This window comes from Mchenga conophoros, linkage group LG13 (assembly GCF_057382185.1).
Source record: "Mchenga conophoros isolate Kocher_MC1m ecotype Shallow Benthic linkage group LG13, M_conophoros_male_GT1.1, whole genome shotgun sequence".
Classification (NCBI taxonomy): Eukaryota; Metazoa; Chordata; class Actinopteri; order Cichliformes; family Cichlidae; genus Mchenga; species Mchenga conophoros.
The window spans coordinates 14,218,915-14,237,040 of NC_140538.1; the positions used below are offsets into that span (position 1 = coordinate 14,218,915).

General features: G+C 40.4%; 1 protein-coding gene and 1 long non-coding RNA gene across 9 annotated transcripts in view; one reads left to right on the plus strand and one right to left on the minus strand.

Moving 5' to 3' along the window:
- Window positions 1-10,723, minus strand: part of LOC146560965 (transcription factor COE3) — a 67,022-nt gene extending 56,299 nt beyond the window's left edge. For all 8 annotated transcript variants that reach the window (XM_085296612.1, XM_085296609.1, XM_085296611.1 and 5 more), the window contains exons 1-6: window positions 10,593-10,723; window positions 10,147-10,303; window positions 9,774-9,837; window positions 9,447-9,502; window positions 7,472-7,545; window positions 5,726-5,794 (exon numbers count right to left, since the gene is read on the minus strand). In XM_085296612.1, coding sequence (XP_085152738.1) covers window positions 5,726-5,794; window positions 7,472-7,545; window positions 9,447-9,502; window positions 9,774-9,837; window positions 10,147-10,303; window positions 10,593-10,723 — 551 coding nt within the window. The remainder of the gene's footprint in view (window positions 1-5,725; window positions 5,795-7,471; window positions 7,546-9,446; window positions 9,503-9,773; window positions 9,838-10,146; window positions 10,304-10,592) is intronic.
- A 578-nt stretch (window positions 10,724-11,301) lies between these two features.
- LOC146560966 (uncharacterized) lies at window positions 11,302-18,048 on the plus strand. Its single transcript, XR_014894825.1, has 3 exons — window positions 11,302-11,522; window positions 13,126-13,261; window positions 15,751-18,048. It is a non-coding gene; the product is annotated as an uncharacterized LOC146560966 (long non-coding RNA).
- Window positions 18,049-18,126: the final 78 nt, after the last annotated feature.

An 18,126-nucleotide genomic window follows, 5' to 3' on the forward strand; every position in this document is an offset into this window, starting at 1 on the left:
CAAGTCGGCGAATAAAGATGGCAAACTTTAACAACATATAAAGACATACACCAAAAAAAAAACAAAAAAACAAGTGAATAAATAAATATAAAATCTTTGATAACCTTTTCTTACTCCTCTTCGGCTTGTGTGTGTGTGTGTGTGTGTGTGTGTGTGTGTGTGTGTGTGTGTGTAACTGTGTGTATACAAGGTCCAGTGTTGCTCTTGGCCCAGCATTCATCCCATCACCCCAGCTCTGGCCTTGTTTCTGTCAGCAGTGAACCAGGGGAGTAAAAAGTGGAGGGGGTGGGTGGTTCGGGCAGCTAGAGAAGGAGAGAGGAAGAGAAGGAAAGAGGGAAAGAGAAGGGGGGTGGGGTTGGAGGGGGGGAGGGGTTGTCTCAATGGACAGATGGACTGCTCTTTCTCAACACATGTGGAACCATGTTTCGTCTTTCACTGCCGTCAAGCTGGAGCCGAATCCGTCGCTCTGTTGGCCCGCGCCACTTTCGTACTGCACACCTCTCTCTTTAGCACAGCACACACACACACACACACACACACACACACGCGAGTGTGTGCACACACTCAGAGATGCAGGTACACACACAAAACACATGCACACACGCCACACAAACATCTCCGTCTTTCTCTGCACACATGTTAAAGTCATCACCCCTGCTCAGCGCTAGTAAAACACAACACCCCCGGCTTCTCTGCTGTTGTCAAGTCTTGCCATTAGCTGATGCCACTGGGGAATCCTACCCTAGTGAGGTGGGTCTCCCTCGGGAACGTCAGGCACCACGTTACATTCAGCCGCCACTCATGTGAACCCAAACATGTGAGCATAATTTGGAAAATATCATTTATACTGTGCGTCTTTGTACGTGTCTTGACATTTACAAACTGCGATAAAACCGACATGAGGGAGGAGGGAATAGAAAACAGGGCGAGTATAATTTGAGGTAATGTTTTGCTTAGTGAACAGTATTACCCAATCCTGGATGTTGGAGCACTGGGAAGGAGGTTCTGGCTCTGGGGCTGCAGAGAGGGTCTGGGTTTCATTTCTCGGCAAGTGCAAGCCAAAGGAGGGCTGCCAAGTACAGCTTTCACTCTCAACACTTCCTGCTCTTCCTACTCTGGCTCGGGAGGAGACAGGCTTCACTCAAACATCACGTCGACTTAGGCAGGGGTGGCCAGTTTATTCTCCCATTTCTCAATGGGCGTGAAAAACTCACATCTGTCACACGAATTACACCAAACACAGCCATAAATCCAACAGCAAGATGGATATTTTATTAAGCCGCAAATACTAAGACATTTGCAGGTGTTTGCATGCGTGTGTAAATATAATAACAGAGCATTTCCTATACATGTTAACAGCTTTAAATGACTCACTGTAAAATCTAAAGAGCCCACAGCTCAGTGGTATAATGTTAAAAAGAGAAATAAAAGTAACACCTGCAGCAATCAACTCTAAATCAAAACAACAGTGACCCTATCCACTGCATCATTTTCATTATGGATGGTGGGATGGTGTTAGATTAACACTACCTACCGAGTGCCATCTTAATTGCCCCTCTGCAGATGCAGTGAAAACATGTCATTTAGGCACTTCATAAACAGACTTCTCTTTGCAGGTTATCAAGTCAGCCGCTCAGTGAAAACACACCCTCTTTTCCAATGCTGATGTGCAATTAAAATGGTTTTAGAAATCCTCTTTGACAGTCCAGGGCTTAGCCAAAAATGTAAATGACATTAAAGGAGACAATGAATTTAATTTTGCTTAATGTCCCCTTTCGCTGATTCTCATTTACATCACATTTCCACATAAAGGGCTGACCTTATAAATACTGGCATTTGTTCAGCTTTTGGAGGTAATCACGGTTTTGCACAAACCAGATGGGAGCGCACAAATTTTCCGATTTGTTTCTTAGAAGGCCGAGGGAACCACATGCGAGACGTTCTAAGGCTGCGGTCTTTTGTTTCTGGTAAACAACTTGACAACAAGTCAAGTGCACTCTGGGAAATGACCTCGTAGGTGTTCCACAAATGAACGATAACGCAAAGTCATTTAGAAAATACAGGCTCACTAATGAGGGACATAACAGAAAGCTAAGCAAAATCTACATTAGGCAAAAATTTAATTGCATTAACACACGAACAGGTGCGGTGAGGCCTTTATAAATGAGCTAAATGAATAAAAGCCTCCCACAGCACAACCATGTGTGCTGACCAAAAAAAAAAGAGAGAGAAAGAAAGAGACAAGGGGAAAAATAAGGGGAAAAAACAAGTCAATGTCATGAATTATTCAGTGGCTGGGCTGCACTCCAAAGGTCAGTGCTCTTTGACCTTTGTGACAGGAAGTGAAAGGGAGGGCCGTAGCCGCTGGAATAAATGAAGCTGACATGTTTAGATATGGTCCAGAATCTGTTGGTGAATGGCAGCGTAAACTCACACACCTTAAAAAAAATCCAAATTCATACACACATTTGCCGCTTGTCTGTTTCAATGCTACTTGCATAAATTGCTCGAGATCCCTGTGTAAAATGTGACCTTTGAACCCTGACAGTCAGAATGAGTCATTTTCTCTCCTCTTTCAACAACATGTGCCGTCTTATTACAAAATCCATGTGTAAGCCGGAACAATGTATCTAATCTTTCACACAAGAGAGGACAAAGTCAATATGCAAGAGAGTGAAGGCAGATACCCAACCAGAGGAGTCACCGTAAATTGAGTTATGTTTGGCTATATGTGTACTGTAAATGGGAAAACCATCTAATCAGATATTGGGTGCCTCATCACTATATTTCTAAAGACTTAAATTACCAGTTAAATCAGCCTACACTCCCACTTACTTTAAAGGACCATTAACTTATAAATGTGACAACTGTAGCACTGCTGGATTTATAAATGAGACATAGCAAAGTGTACAGCTATGCAATCATAGCAACAATGCTACAATTAGTGGCTGTTTCCTTTATTTAACAAGCACGGACTGACTTACTTTTTTTTTTTTTTTTAGTTTCTGGTTTGATGTCTGAAGAAAGGAAAAAGAGTGCTCATGCTCTTAACAGTGAATCGACTTTTTTGTAGAGCAAAATACAAACTGACTTTTGCAAAAGACACTGAAACTTTAGTAGCACATATAAACCCACCCAAATGCAGCAAAAATAGGGCCTTTCTTCATCCAAAAATTAATATGAATTATGCAAGGGCATCAAATGTAAGTGCTGAAATATTTAAAGACCAAGCAGTGCTGAAACTTTGTGACAGCTGTTGGGCCTATATCTAACCAACTTTTTTTTTTTTTTTTAAAGAGAATCCTTCCTCTTCAAAAATCTGAGTGAAAATCTGTATCAAAACTCTGAGAGAAAATAGGGTAAACAGATGTCTGGCTTGACCGCAGGAAAATAGGACACATTTGGAATGATAAGTTTCCCAAACTCCGTTGGATATGCCAGATCCATGGGAATGCCAGTTAATGTCTTGCTAGATGCCAGCTAGCTGTGTGCGCTTTCCCCTCTTACCATCTGGGAAAATGTTACAGAGAATGAACGCCATCAATGATTCACTCCAAATCTGTTTCTTAAGGTTCGGCCATGCTACTGTTTCTCTGGGAAATGTGGCAGTGCTAGCTGGTTTTCATACTGTAATTGTAGACAGATGAGACGTGCCTGATTCAACAATCAAACCTCTCCTCTAGGTTTATGTCACTCAACTATGTTCTACTCAATTGGAAATAATCAGTTTCTGCCAGCAGCGACCGCAGCACAGGTGCCTGTAATGATGTGCATGAGAAAATGACAGATGTAACAGAAATGGCTGTAAAACATGGAAGCTTTAACAGAAAAGCTTACCCATATGCACAGCGGGAAAAGTCAAGTAATTGCAGTAAATAAGCTTACATAGCAAGCCTACAGTGTGCTCTGGCCGTGTCCGTAACTCTTGCTAAACCCTGCAACCTTTCACAAGCACCCCTCTCTGCGAGCCTCCTTCAGTCACTGGGAACCTGTGTGGGTCTGTTAGGGTGAGCTGACGGGCTCATAGTTACGACATGGAGACAATGGGAGGGTCTAATGAGGAACATATGCTTTTGTGTTTCAACAGAGCTGCTCATTGTGCAAGGAAAGGGATACTCTACTCCTATTCAGACTCGTCACAATGAAAATCCGAGCCCTCCCTGAGCCAGTTGAGCTTACAATATCCATCCGCTTCTTTCTTCCCTGTTCTTTTTTTCCCACCCCTCTTCTTGACTTTAATTCTCCATGCATTCATTTTGCTTATTGTACTTAAGTTACATGTTTTGTCCCGCAGATTGAAGAACAATGGCGTGCGAAACTCTAAACAGTAAAAGGCAGCAGAGCAGCACAAAGCAAACATGAAAGCGGCGGAAATCAGGAGACGTAGACGTCTCAAGTTATATGTTAATGTTTGCACTATCGCTGTCACTATTGTAAGGAACAAATGCACCTGACTAATGAATTAAGAAATCCTTGCAATCCGGCGAGAAAAAAAGAGGAAAAAGCTATACTCTTACGATGCCCTAAAAAAACCCTCAATAGTTTTCTTGTACTTGCATTGAGATACATTCAGCCACAGCAACAGCATGAACGACATACAAGCAGCACGCGTGTGTGTTTGAGGATGTGCATGCGTGTGTGTGGGTGTCTGTCTGTCTGCGTTTGTGTCCTTGTCTGAGTGTGCATCTGCGTTTATCTACATGTGTGTCTTTGTGAGCTTGACTTCAGACAGCAGTAGCTCTGGTAATCCATCCAGGCTCCCAGGGCAGCCAGCTCCTACTTCCTGATGCATGAGAAGCCGCTGGAGTGGAGTGGCAGCAACAACTGCTCAGCCCTATTTGATTACTAATAAGAGAGTTGTCCCCTCTGTCAGATACCAGGCATTCTCCACTAAGCAAACAGTGATTCCAGCTAGTCAAACATTAGCATTGCTGTCTCTCCCTACTACGTGGTGAGAGTTACATTGAGATCGACGCTCAAACTACACCCCCTACCTCACCTCTATAGCCACCGAACACACATAAGCACATAAGCGCGCACACCCTCGTACCACCAACCTAAACATATTCACATTGACCAAGACCTATAGTTTCACAGTGTGAGGGAAAATGTCAACGCCTGGAAGAAGGCCATTTATTCTCCCACTTTATAAAGTGATGAAGGTAATATAAAAGTGGCAGATAACTAGCCTGAAGGTGCAGAACAAAACAGCAGACATAAAATGTTTATCCCTCCTAAAACAAAGCTTTAATGGCACCTAGCTCACAGCTAACTTGAACGAAGGAAACAGTCAATGAAAAACAACTATTGACAGTGTAAGCATCACTGTCATAAACAAAGAAAGGAAGCCAGCCAAATAAATGCGAAGTTGCCTAAGCTAATTAGGTGTATTCCCAGCATGATCCTCTAGTGATTGAACCACCTGTGACTGAACAAACCCTATCCAGGTGGTGACCGCCCCTCAGTGCACAGGTACTTGGGAAAGACACCCCTCAGCCACTCACACAGAGTCACCCACAGTTCCCACACTGTGGGCTGTAAGATGCAAGTCAGCCCAACTGGGCCGTCTGGTACAGCGGGAGGGGACTAATTTGTTCACTAGCTCATCCGTGTGCCTGCTCATCCACTCAGTCACTCATGCATTTAGTCAGTCTGACGCTCACTCATTCACTTACTCATTCCCTGTTCGCAAACACAGAAAAGGAAAAAGCTGCACACGGCCTACCTGTCAATGATCACTGGGTCTGAGGGAGTCTCGTTCCTGTTTCCACAGCTTTTCTTGTCACAGCATCGGCTACAAAAACATAGAAAAGTGTGTTACAGGGCAAGCGATACTTTGCACAATAAATACAAATAAATAAATAATGCACAAAAAAAAAAAAAACATGCATGTATTACGCGTATCTGAGTGCTTTTGATATGGGGGGTAAAAATTACCATGAGATTTCCTTCACTCAATCTATCCTTTCCATTGATGCTGATGGCTGATAAAAATGGTGAAAACAACATGTTGTGTTGTTTGGCTTAGTGTTGGAGGGGAGGGGAGTGGGGATTGGGCCAGGAGGCAGGGGAGTCACTTTTCACAGCTTCAGCTTTTGTTTACCTCTAATTGCCAAGCTGCTATTTCTGAGGGAGATGCAAGGTGCCACCCTCAACCAATATTTCTGCGGGGCATTTATCAATTATGGCCTCAAAAGCACTAATCTATCTTCCACCACATGTTTCAACCATCTCCTCCCTAAGCCTATAGCTAGCTGCCTTTCACTTCTTTGATTGGGACTGGAATAAAAAAAAAACAGCAAAAATAAACAAATACATCATCCCAGCTTCCATTTGAAATGAAAACATATAAACATATGTGAATAAGATTGATTTATGCCATATGGTGCAGAAAGGGAAAACAAAGATTTTGTGCAAAGCTACTGTCAGTCAAGCACACGCTATTTAAATATCCCTGATTTACATGACTTTCTAGAAGCAATAATAAAAAAGTGTTTTATGGCTGCAAAGTACTGAGAAAAAATATATAATTCAAAAACTAGTTTATTACACGGCTAAAATAAAATATGCTTTAATTAGATAATATATCAAAAGAATATTCTCGTTATGTATATCTTCTTATGTGATAATAGGCAGCAGTTGTAGTAGTTGTTTTATTCAGCAGCAAAATGCACTTCCCTTTGGAAAAAAAAATATATTACCTCTCGAGCACGACCATATTCAATGTGTCACAAATAAGTGATGGATGCTTGTATAAATTGAGCGTGAGTGATGAGTTTATGCATGGAAAAAGACAAATCATTCTCAGCTCTCATGCTGCACTTGCTCTCAACCAGTAACTTGAACAATGCACCGGTGCAACAAAGGAGCGGTTAACCGACAGTATCCGAATTCAATGTTCACAAAGCTCATGCTGAGCTCAACAATAACAACAAAAGGCGTTTTTCCTTTTAGTATCAATGACACCGCTGAATAGCAGCGCAATATGAGTGGAGATTTATGTGGTTAAATGACACTAAAAGGCTTGCTGATCATTGTTGACAGGTGGGATCAACTGAGAATTGAGTACAAAAAAAAAAAAGATGCATAGCATGCAGCATTAATGCATAACAGAAGACACATTGTCCCTGGCATGCTGATATATAATTCTTAAAATATAAAAACAAACTAAAAGATTAAAAAAAACAAAACCACAACTTATGTACTTTGTCACTGAGTGTTTATTACACATTCAGTTCCCCTTCACTGGAAAAGACAGTTCATTTTCACTGTCATATTCATATCAAAGTTGAATCACATCATATCAAAGTTAGAAATGACAGCAGCTCTCTCTCGCTCTGTGGCTGCTGAAGGACCACAGGACAGTTTTGGCTCGCTGCATCACATCATGAGTGTCAAAACTTATTGAAGGGGAGGGAATTACTTTTTGCTTGAATCTGCAAAATGGACAGAGCAGGAAAATAACGCTTACCTGCACATAATTTCATGAGTAAGAAGAACTCTGCACATTTCTGGATTCTTGTCTTGACCCTCATAAACTATGGCCTTTGAAACAAAATGAGATGGAAATAAAGTGAAAACACAGCCGTCGTTTTCAACACACACATCAAGAAAACTCTTGAACTGGCAAATAATTAGGCTACTGTTTAACAAAATAAATCAGGGCATGAACACACGTGATGTTAGAGCAACACAATATAACAGATGAGACCAAATACTGAATAGGAAATGTGGTTCAAATAATCCCAGCATTCCCCTGTGCTGTAAATTATACTGATTTCTATAAACATAAATGACTGTCTAAATTTAACTCTTAAAAAATGCACAAATATCAACTGCTTCTACATTTTTGTGGCAGCAATAGTAAAAATTTATATAAAAATAAAAGTAGCAATCCATATATTTAATAATAATCATAAACTGTATTTTTTATTAATCTGGATAATATGTGGCACAGACAGACAGAGGAAGAGAGAGGGGGGGGGAGACAGAGGGATTTTCATAAGGAGAGATCCAATAGAAGTGTCATCAATATGCTTATAATCTGGGGATATTTGGGGGAAAGTGTTAATGGGCAATCTGTTGTTTATTTTGAGCCGCTAACAATGATCTTTCTGTGGATAAAAAGCGGTGTCTGGCGGTACGGTTGAGTAATTTTTGAGCATTGGCTGAAACAGATGGCGTGGAGCTATCAGTTCTGCCGCTCTTCTCTCCCTCCCTCGATCCCTCCCTCCTTCTACCATTTCTAAGGATAGACACTTTACTCCCTCGTACGCTGAACCGGCACCGAGTGTAAATGCAAAGCAAAGCAACAAATTATAAAGAAAATATTGCACATAATGCCAAAAAAATCTACATATATATATATATATATATAATAAAAAAACCTGATAGGTTGCATTTAATTTTTACGTTCTGTTTGCCTAGAATGAAATTTGTATTTTTTGCCCCTGACTCTCTTTATGCCAACAGGAAAGAATGACTTTGAAAAAGTGACATATCTGAACCAGGTCGCATCACTCTCTCTCGCTTCTAAAAGCTGTCCTACTTGACCTGCTGTGGGGTTTTTTTCCTCCCCTCTCTTCTTTTTTTCGGGGGAACCAGGCGATTATCTATATTGGTTTGATTTATGTAGCTATTTGCAGCTGTAGAAACAGAAATCCATAAATTGCTTGTTCTGCGTCATTGACTCGGATCATTCGCACAGGAATGTTGTCTGTGACCAGTGGTCCAGGCTTCACGGCTCTATTCAGGAGGCTGAGGCTCTAGCTAAATCCTCTGTTTAATAATAAAACACGATATGGAGAGACGAAAGCGTGGCGTCTAATTTTATTTTCCCTAATCATAATTAAGTTCGGTAATCTAAAAAAAAACAAAAAAAATAATCATAAGCATTTTTGGGGGTTTATTTTTACGCTATGAAAGCCATTCACGTGTTTACACCTGAGCAGAATTTTTTAAATGTCTATTTTTATAAATATAACATTTAAAGCAATTTTTTTTTAAAAAAATGTTTAGACCGTCACCTCTGACTCTTTGCAGGAAAAGTCAAATCGGATCATATGGAGCAGAGGTAGTGTTTAAATTTTAATGCTGGACAAACTGAACCTACAAAAAAAAAGACTCAACTCTGGCGAAGAGAAATTGACTTTAGGGTCTTGCAATATGATATGGTCAAACGTAAACAGTCAAAATGGAAGCTGTCTCTTCTGATTCCATCTGTAATTTGATTTTTATTTTGTGCCACAACTGCATTTTGCAAGCAGATTTTTTTTCTTTTTTCTTTTTAGAAAACCGAGAAGTGTGTCTATGTATCTCAGGGGTGACGATTTACACGCCATGTTAAGATTTTGTTTGGCTTTTTTTTAAATGTTTTTTTCCTCCCCCACTTGTGAACCGTGGAGTTTGCACTGTGCGCAGAAACAAGTGTAACAGCAGCAGCTTACCTGCTTCGTCATGGAATCGATTAACCGTATGTAAAGATCCTGTTCTGTTCTGACGCCTGGGGAGAGAAAAAGAGGAGCACTTTTACATTTTTAAGGAATTGTGGGTAATGAATTTATGAAAATAAATAATAATAAAACCCTCAAAAAAAGAGAAAAAAGAAAAAAAAACTTTTCATTAAAATCTAAGAGTTCAGATAGTGATTATAATTTTATAATATTATTATTATTATTATTATTATTATTATTACATGTGGTTTTACGCACACAGACAAACTCACTGATAGATTTTCACATGTTTTTAAAAATATTAAAGACAGTTTCACTCACCGTTACTGTACAATAACTGTAGTTTGTAATGTATCCCATTGTTAGTTTTTTCACTGGTTGGTTCCTGCAGAAAACGACAGTTTGTGAAAATCAGCAATCAGAAAAACAACTGCCCATCACCACCACATGTCTATGCGTTTAAAAATAAATTCAGAGTTTTGGTGCTAAAGAAGAGAAACGGCTTTAGATGCTAAAATGACCCTCTGTCATCAAGGAATTGAATTTTTCCTTTTTTCCTTTTTTTCTTTTTAAAGAAAATCAATATTACACGTGACTTCCCCTTAGTAACCCATTGCCCATTTCTGAGTACATAATTTCGATACATGTGCTGATTATGTAGAGAGGTGCATGTATTCTAAAATACACCGCTTACTTTTTCTTTCTCCACAAAGTCCACAAAAGCTGTCCTTTCGATCTCCACGGGCTGACCCTGTCTGTCATACAGCGCCAGGACGAAATGGAAAAAATTGGATTTTCTGAGGTTGGAAGGGGGCTGCTTTTCATAATGTGCCCGTGCCAAGCCGACACCGCTGCGGGGAGAAAACAAGAGACCATCTCGGTTAAGCACCGGACACCGGGGATACTAGATGATGGAGAAGCTGATGGAAACATTGGAGATGCAGAAGCACGCTTGAGTACGGGGGAGATTTCTTGATTTGTCACAATAATGGGTAATCTGATGTAATGAAAGAAGGGAAAGCCGAAGGGGGGGCATTTATTGGGAGACCGTAATTGATACAGAGTATTCAGGGGATTGAGGGGTCGATATGATGAGGAGGGAATGCGTGAGAAAAATCAGATGCTTTTTGGCATGCGTACCTTTGGGCGGCTGTGTTTGCATCCACCACCCCAGCTGTGTGCATCCAGGAGCGGACCGAGTTCAGTCCACCCAGCGGTTCCTCCTTCATCGTCGTCCCACCCCGCGGTATAGTTTCCTGAATCCCAAACATTTAGGACAATTTGCGTGAAAAAGAGCCTCCTGCGAAATTAGGCAAATAAACGTCCAAGCGTGTTATCCTTCAGGGTTTTTTTTTTTTCACGGGATAAGTAGCGAGAGCCGATTCAGACTTGCGAGGGAAAACCCGGTCCACAGGTCTTGCCTCCCTCTTCAGTCCGTCCGATGTGAACAATTCTCAAAGTGCTGTACTTAGTTAGAGCGGTATCCACAGACTGGAAAAGTGAATTGTTCAATAGACAAGATTTTTTTGTGTTGCTATTGTTCCTCTGTTTTTTTTTCTTTTTCTTTTTTTTTTTGTGCTATTCACAGAAAAATCGATGGCAGTTGTTTGTGTTTGTGGGTGATGCTGCTCTCAAAGTGCCCACATCCCTGAAGCACCGCATCCAAAACCTTCAGGACTTCTTGTTGAATAAAAAACCCACTCCTGAAAAGGTGCTGCTGCTTCTCCACAAGACAAACACAGGCAAAGGCTGATCACCAGTGGAGGTGTTCCTAGTACACAGGAGAGGTGGATAAGGGGCCCTTTCGCGTCGTGCAGGATGGATGGGAACATGCAAAACTAAGCCCTCTTTCCCCGAGGACTGAAATCTTTCCCGGGAGCCAAAACTCTAAACCCACGGGAGAGGCGCTGTCAGAATATGACGCTGAAGGGGCGTGGTTTTGACCATATATGGAGCTCTGACGGTTCCTGTCAGGCAGTGGCGCTCCACTGTACGGGTACAGCCCTATAGTGCAGCAGCTTGAGAACACTCATTCGCTCCACTTTTCCTCTTGCTTAGGCCCTATATGTGGTGAGTTTGATTTTTTTAATGATATGGAAAATTCAACCGGGTGTAACCATCACACATAATGAGGAGGAAAATAATAATAATAATAAAAGAATCATAATAATAATACATAACAATTATTCGGAATTCAGTGCTTATTATTTTTAGCTGGCCTACCGATTGCAATTTCCGTGATTAGTTTTATTATAATGGATTAAAATTAATAGCATTTCATATATTTATTCGATTAAATTTGTTAACACCATTACAAATTGACTTGATGAGACTGTTTGTTCACTGACGTATCGAAAGCATCTCAGTGTCTGTGAGATTAAAGGCCATAAATCATATTTCAATAAGAGCAGATTATGTTTCTTCATAAAATTGATATATATTCTATTTCGTATTGTGATCGCGTGCTGTGGGTTATGTTATTGTAATTAAGGTGTAATTAACACAACGCGGAAATCATAAAATCACACATGATTATAAATATTTTAATTTACATTAACTTTTCATTGATCATTTTTTTTAACAACAGGTATTTGACTCATTTGTTTCGCTGGGGCAGTCGGGCAGGGTTTTTTTTTTTTTATGTTTTAGTTTTTGCGCACAAAATCCAAAAAAGGGAGCAAAGTTTGGAAATCAGACGGAGTTTTTCAGCATCTTTGTTATTAATGTCAAAACAAATCAGTCACATCGCGGTACCATTTACTGCAGATAAAGTCAGGTCTTTTGACCTCTTTTATAGATTAAAAATCAGAGTCGGTGTCTCATGACATTAAACAAACTTCGGGAAATCCATGGTTCTATGTCTTCCGCATTTAATGCACGCCATGTACCTAATAATCAGAAACATCTTAATCATTTTTAAAGAGCCAACTGCCTACATGTCCGAGTCCGTCCGAGAGGGACAAGCAAGCAATTCGGTTCATTAGTGGTGAAAGGGGGGAGAGGATGAAGGAGAGAGGGGAGGGTGCGAGGAAGAGAGATGTGTGCTATATCCTGAGCAATCTATCTAGCTGGTGCAGAGGGTTAATAGCTGCTGCCAAAGATAAGTGAATTATAAGCTGTTGCTTTCACCTCTACACAATCTATTGCCAAATTGCCCAGTTACAAAACCAGGTTGTAGATTTTTTTTTAAACTTTTTATTTTTGTTTTTATTTTTTATTTTTTTTAGAGAACTCAAAGTTTAAATTTGTGGGGAGGGGAGGATATGAGAATGAAATCAAATGGGTGCTCTTTGTTAATTGTATTTTTCCCCCTTAGATGAAACAAATCGAGACGCGTGCTGCAAATGTTTTGTCTGTTCTACCGAGATTGCAAATATCTTTTTTGCACAGAACTCACTGTGCTTTTTGCACAGTTTCAAGTCGCTTATTAGAACTTAACCCCTGATTACACGCACCGAGGCGATTTAAATCTGATTATCAAATTAGGAGACTTTGAGACAAATCCTCTTAGATCTGATACTGTTGACTGGAGAGGGAAAATGGATCTCCACACCCGTCACGTAGGTAACGATGCTGTCCTGAAAGGGAGTTTTAAACCGTATTTGACAACAAATGCAGCTGCCCCGCTATTTCAGAAGATATTAAAGGAAAATGAATGCAAATCTGTGTGCAGGAGCCATCTGGACGTGGAGAGAGGGAGTCAGCTGCTCCACACACTGAGGCGCGGAGCCTGAATCCGTCTCAGCTCATTCTGTGGGATCATCTGCGTGGTGGGCTTACACCGTGGAAAATGCGCTCTCCATCATTAGGTGAAATGTTAGCATCAAAATAAAAGAAATGTTGATCCCCGTTTGTTTTAGTGGTTGCATGCATGAAAACTTTGCACGGGCGTGGAATTAGACCATCTCAGTCACATTTTCTTTTTATTACCCACCCCCTCCCCCACTCTCCTTAAGAGATTTTTTTTAAATCCACTTTTTTCAACAGCGTGCTAGAGGTAAGTGATGGGTGACAGAGAAGGGGAAACAATTGCAAACTATTTCATCTTGGCCGCATTAAGCCAGCCTGAATGCTCGTATAAATGACCGGCTGATAACACGGGGGCCCTGTTATCTCACTCTTTCTATTCAGTGATCACAATGAGTGAACCCCCAAAGATTTGGACCTGACCACTGATATAAAACCAAACTCCTCGGGACGCGTGGTTTCCACTCAAAAAAAAATGTTACAGGGTGACTTTAGAAGACCTCCCGTCTCGACGGGACGAGGGTGACGTCTTCTTTTTTGTGTGCGTGTGTCTATGTGTGTGTGTGTGAATTTACGGGGCGAGGCCCTCATGATCTCCTTAAATTTGCATGTAAATGGCGACATCAGCCTATACGCGTGCCAGGGGCCAGCGGGCCTCCCAGATGTCAAGGCAAAGTCAATCAGCCGGCCGCTGCCCAGCTGTCCATCGATGCACTTTATTGGGACAACACTTTCATTATGCTCACCTGCATTGTTTCCTAATGGATTGATTGGTAAAAAGCGAAGTGAAGGAAATTTTATTAGCACCCACCAAGCAAGTTTCCTCACGGCTTTATCGCAGAGGTTGTTTTAAAGTGATCTTTTTCCCCCTTCTCCTTCTTCTTCTTTTTTTCGATTAAATATTTATCAAGTACGCCCACAGTTAGGCATTATTCCAAATTCCATACGGAACAAATAGGCAATCAGCCCACTTACTGTTTACAGCTAACATCGCCTGTTCCGTTGTTTAGAGCTACAATATTTTGTGAAAATATTTGAAGTTGAAATTTAAGTTACACCGCGCAAAGAAAACTAATTTAGGGAGCTTCAGCCTACAGCCTTTGTTTAAAATTTCTGTCACTTGTAGCTGAATTAGAAAAGATTAACTCCAGCTGATGCTTGTGCGTTGACAATTTTCTCATGAGTAGGGAGGAAAAAAATACACATCACTTATATCAGTTTCCCCCATCAGTTTTAATTAAATTACCAAATAGCTTGATTCCGCATCACATATATATATAAAAAAAAAACCTTCAGTGCAAACTTTAGTTATTACAACTTATCGGCCTAATAAATGCACGCCTAAAATTCGATATCTCATATTAAAACATGGTTTTCACGATATTTTTTAATTATTGTAGTTAGAAAAAAAATCAAACGGCCAAGAGTGATGAGATCAATCATGAAGGCTGTTCGTGTCAAGTTGGAGCTAATAGACGGACAGCGCCCCTCGTTGGTTACACTTGAGATCATGGAGTCGATATGAGGCAGCTGTGTTGTTCAGTGACAAGATAGCAAAATCTCAAGTTTGGTTTATATGTAACTGCTTCCCCACTGCCCCACGAGCTACATTTTCTTTTTTCAAATTCAGGTACTATTTTAAAAAGCAACAGAATTATTTTTAAAATAATAAAAAAAAATTTTTTTATTTTTCTTTGTCATCTCGCACACTAGAATAAGAAAAAATAACAGATATTTGAAGGGCTAAAAAAATTAAGGAAAGAACGTTTTTTATGTATTATTATTATTATTATTATTATTATTATTATTATTATTATTATTATTATTATTTCTGATGTGTTTATTGTGTGTCTGAAATAAACATTATTTGACAATGTGCTGGTGTGACCTCACGTTTCGTCACTAACTTCTGTCAGAGTGTTCATGTTAATTGTGTGCAGTGGTGAGTTCTGTCAAGGGCATTGCCCGTGCGCACAATTTGCATTTCCATTCTGCTGTGGAAATGATGAGAGAGTTTCTGCGCGGTTTAGAGCCTCGCGGCGCAGTCTGTGGGCGAATTACATTTAAAGAAGGCGAGAGAAATTAAATAAGAAACCGAGACCACTTCAGGGCTATTAACATCTAAAATATCCCCTGGAAATTTAGACCAAAATACACATGACCAAATACCCAGGATACCTTCGCTCTTAACACAGCCCTGGTCTTGATTGTGTCCATCACTGTTTTGTAGGCCTATCTAAAATTCTTTATTTAAAAAAAAAAAGTTATCACGCCGCCTCACATTTCTCAGTGGCGATGATGGAAGTGAGGCAAATTTGATTATTCAGCTCTAAATCGGAACATATTAACTTAATATATAGGCGCCCTACTGCCAAACAGACTGTGACACTCAGAAAAATGGGTGCAAAAATCCGACTTTAAAGGTCAGTTTAAAAAAAAAAAACCCTCATCAGTAAGTATGATGTGGGCACATGTTGCATCGGGGAAAGTGGCCTCCAAAAGAGGAGGCATCAGCTTTAACCTTGTTCCTTTTTTTTCTTATTTTTTTTAGAGCGCCTGTGCATGCATGACCAAAGAGGCAGCAGCCTTTCCCTCAGTACTCCAGAGACCTTTAATTTGCCTGTTGACCCCAGGATGGAGGTGTTGCCAACTCACAGTGATACTACCTCACCCACAAGAGACTAATAATTCTCAAGTTACTTACATCAAAATATATATTTTCAACATGTTGCATCAGTGCCTCTAATTCGTTTTTCTCCTTTAGGGGCTGCCATTATAAAGGAGATACATATTTGATGGCAACTGGCAAGTCTACAAATGCATTTTGATTTTAGTCAGATTATTAATATCGGACTGTGTTACTATTAACAGAAATGTTAATTATGATGTCAAGACAGAGGGAGTCAAGGTGAAAGCTGCACAGCAATAGCTAAAAATAATCCATGCCAGCCAGAGTACAGTATGATCCTGCAGAGGAGTGTTACTGGCAAGGGACCTTTTTGCTGCAACAAAGAGGTGGAAAAGAGGAAGTAAATGAATTAGAGTACAAGCCAGATTTTGTCTTTGTTTCATCCACACTTGTCCTGTCCCTATTTTCCAACCTCTCCCTTTTCCTTGCTATTGGAAGTGCTGCAAATTGTATAATGCTGGTCTTTGTTCTACAGAGTCAAGCCACATGAATAGCCGTCCTGAGCACACACAAAAACACACTGACAAACTGATCATCTTAAAAAAGCAACGCCCTGGTGCTCACTTGGCCTACTTTCCACGGCAGCACTGGGACGTGGGAAGAGGAATAGAATTCAGGGGAGGATGTTCTTGCACTCTGGGAAACATTCAGTATAGCAAGTGTGATGCACATAAACATAGCCTTTGCATTGTCAACCTTAGACCGTATTTGCCCCAGATAACTAGTCCCCATGTGCTAGACTATTCTCTTTGACTTTGCAATTGAAATCCTGAGAAGATTATGCCAAAGCTAAAAGAGGCAAACTCTGGGGTGGGATTTCAATTGTCAATTCCTGTTGGATTTTATAGCATTATGACATATAGTACACCATCTGTTACGCTTCCCGTGACTAGGTCTACATCTGCACAAGTGGAGCTTATTGATGTGAACATCAGTACAACTAAGACCTGGTTTTTGAATGGACAGCAATTTTCAATCACCGATATTTTTCTCCTGAATCCCGTTTAACACAGATGTATGACTAAGTAGCGGGGTCTCTAGCTTACAAAACACCAGAGCAAATTAAAAAGGTGCAGGAAAGTAACCACTCCTAACTTTAGCTAAACAGACTTCCTGGAGCGCTAGATAATCTGGGGCTTCTATGTACACCGCCTAACCAAATGTCGACATCTGTGAGGGTGTGCATAAAGAAAAGCTCCTCAGAGAAACGGGGGATAATAATCTTAGTTCCCCTCACCTTCAGCTTGCCCATAGGGGTTTAAAAGGGAGATGAAGAAATCCTATGTAAACATGCCAAGTCAAATTTTCACTTGAAATGTGACATAAAGGCAAAGGGCAACCTTGGTGCATCGCTAATGTGCTTCCACGCATGAGTTTTCCAGTGCCCCTGGATGTAAACAATTGATGTATTCAGTCTGTGGTTTGAACACTGACTCACTGTGCACACTTAATATGTTTGAGCATCTTCTTAGCCATCACTGTACATTTAGTGCATAGGTGAAGAGCCCAAAAGAAGTCAACACAAAGCCTGTACACAATCAGAATCTCTGTACTCAATAGCTGCATGAAAGTGAGTTTTGCTCTCCTGAGAAACATACAAAGTTTGAGCATCTGTTCCATCATGTAGTCTTTGTTGAGAAATTAAATATTGAACTGATCTAGTGTACCATGAATGTTTCACTCACATAGTGATTAGACAGACTGGAGAGGCAAGACATCGCAGCACTTTACTCTCTACTTTCATATACTGTATTTGTTGGTCTTGCCTTTAAGTGTTTCACGCGCCAGATTGTGTTGTTGTTATGGAAAATGTTTTTTAATGTTGCGTCAATTATACTTAGCATGCATGTGTAACTCGACACAAAAGTAAATTCATATGCATGCTACGTATGTGCACAAACGCAATCATCCTCAGTCTGATAATTGCTGTATAGTGTAGTCCAGCTGAAGCAATATAATTGGAAAAAAGAGAAAAACATAAATTAGAGTTTTGGTTTTATGATTCAATTATGAACTTGGCAGCATCTGTTTTTTCATACTTTTATGTTATTGTGAATATGGAGAAAATACTGATTGGTTTTCTTGTCGCATCTCAGAATAAAGGGCGTCTCTTTTATAGTTTCTCATCCCTTACTCCAAATCAACAATTGTCTCTCGGGAGAGTCCCAAATGATGTTTCCTGACATAAACATTTTGGATTATAATGCGCAGACCAAGCCAACGTGCAAGCAGGAGAAG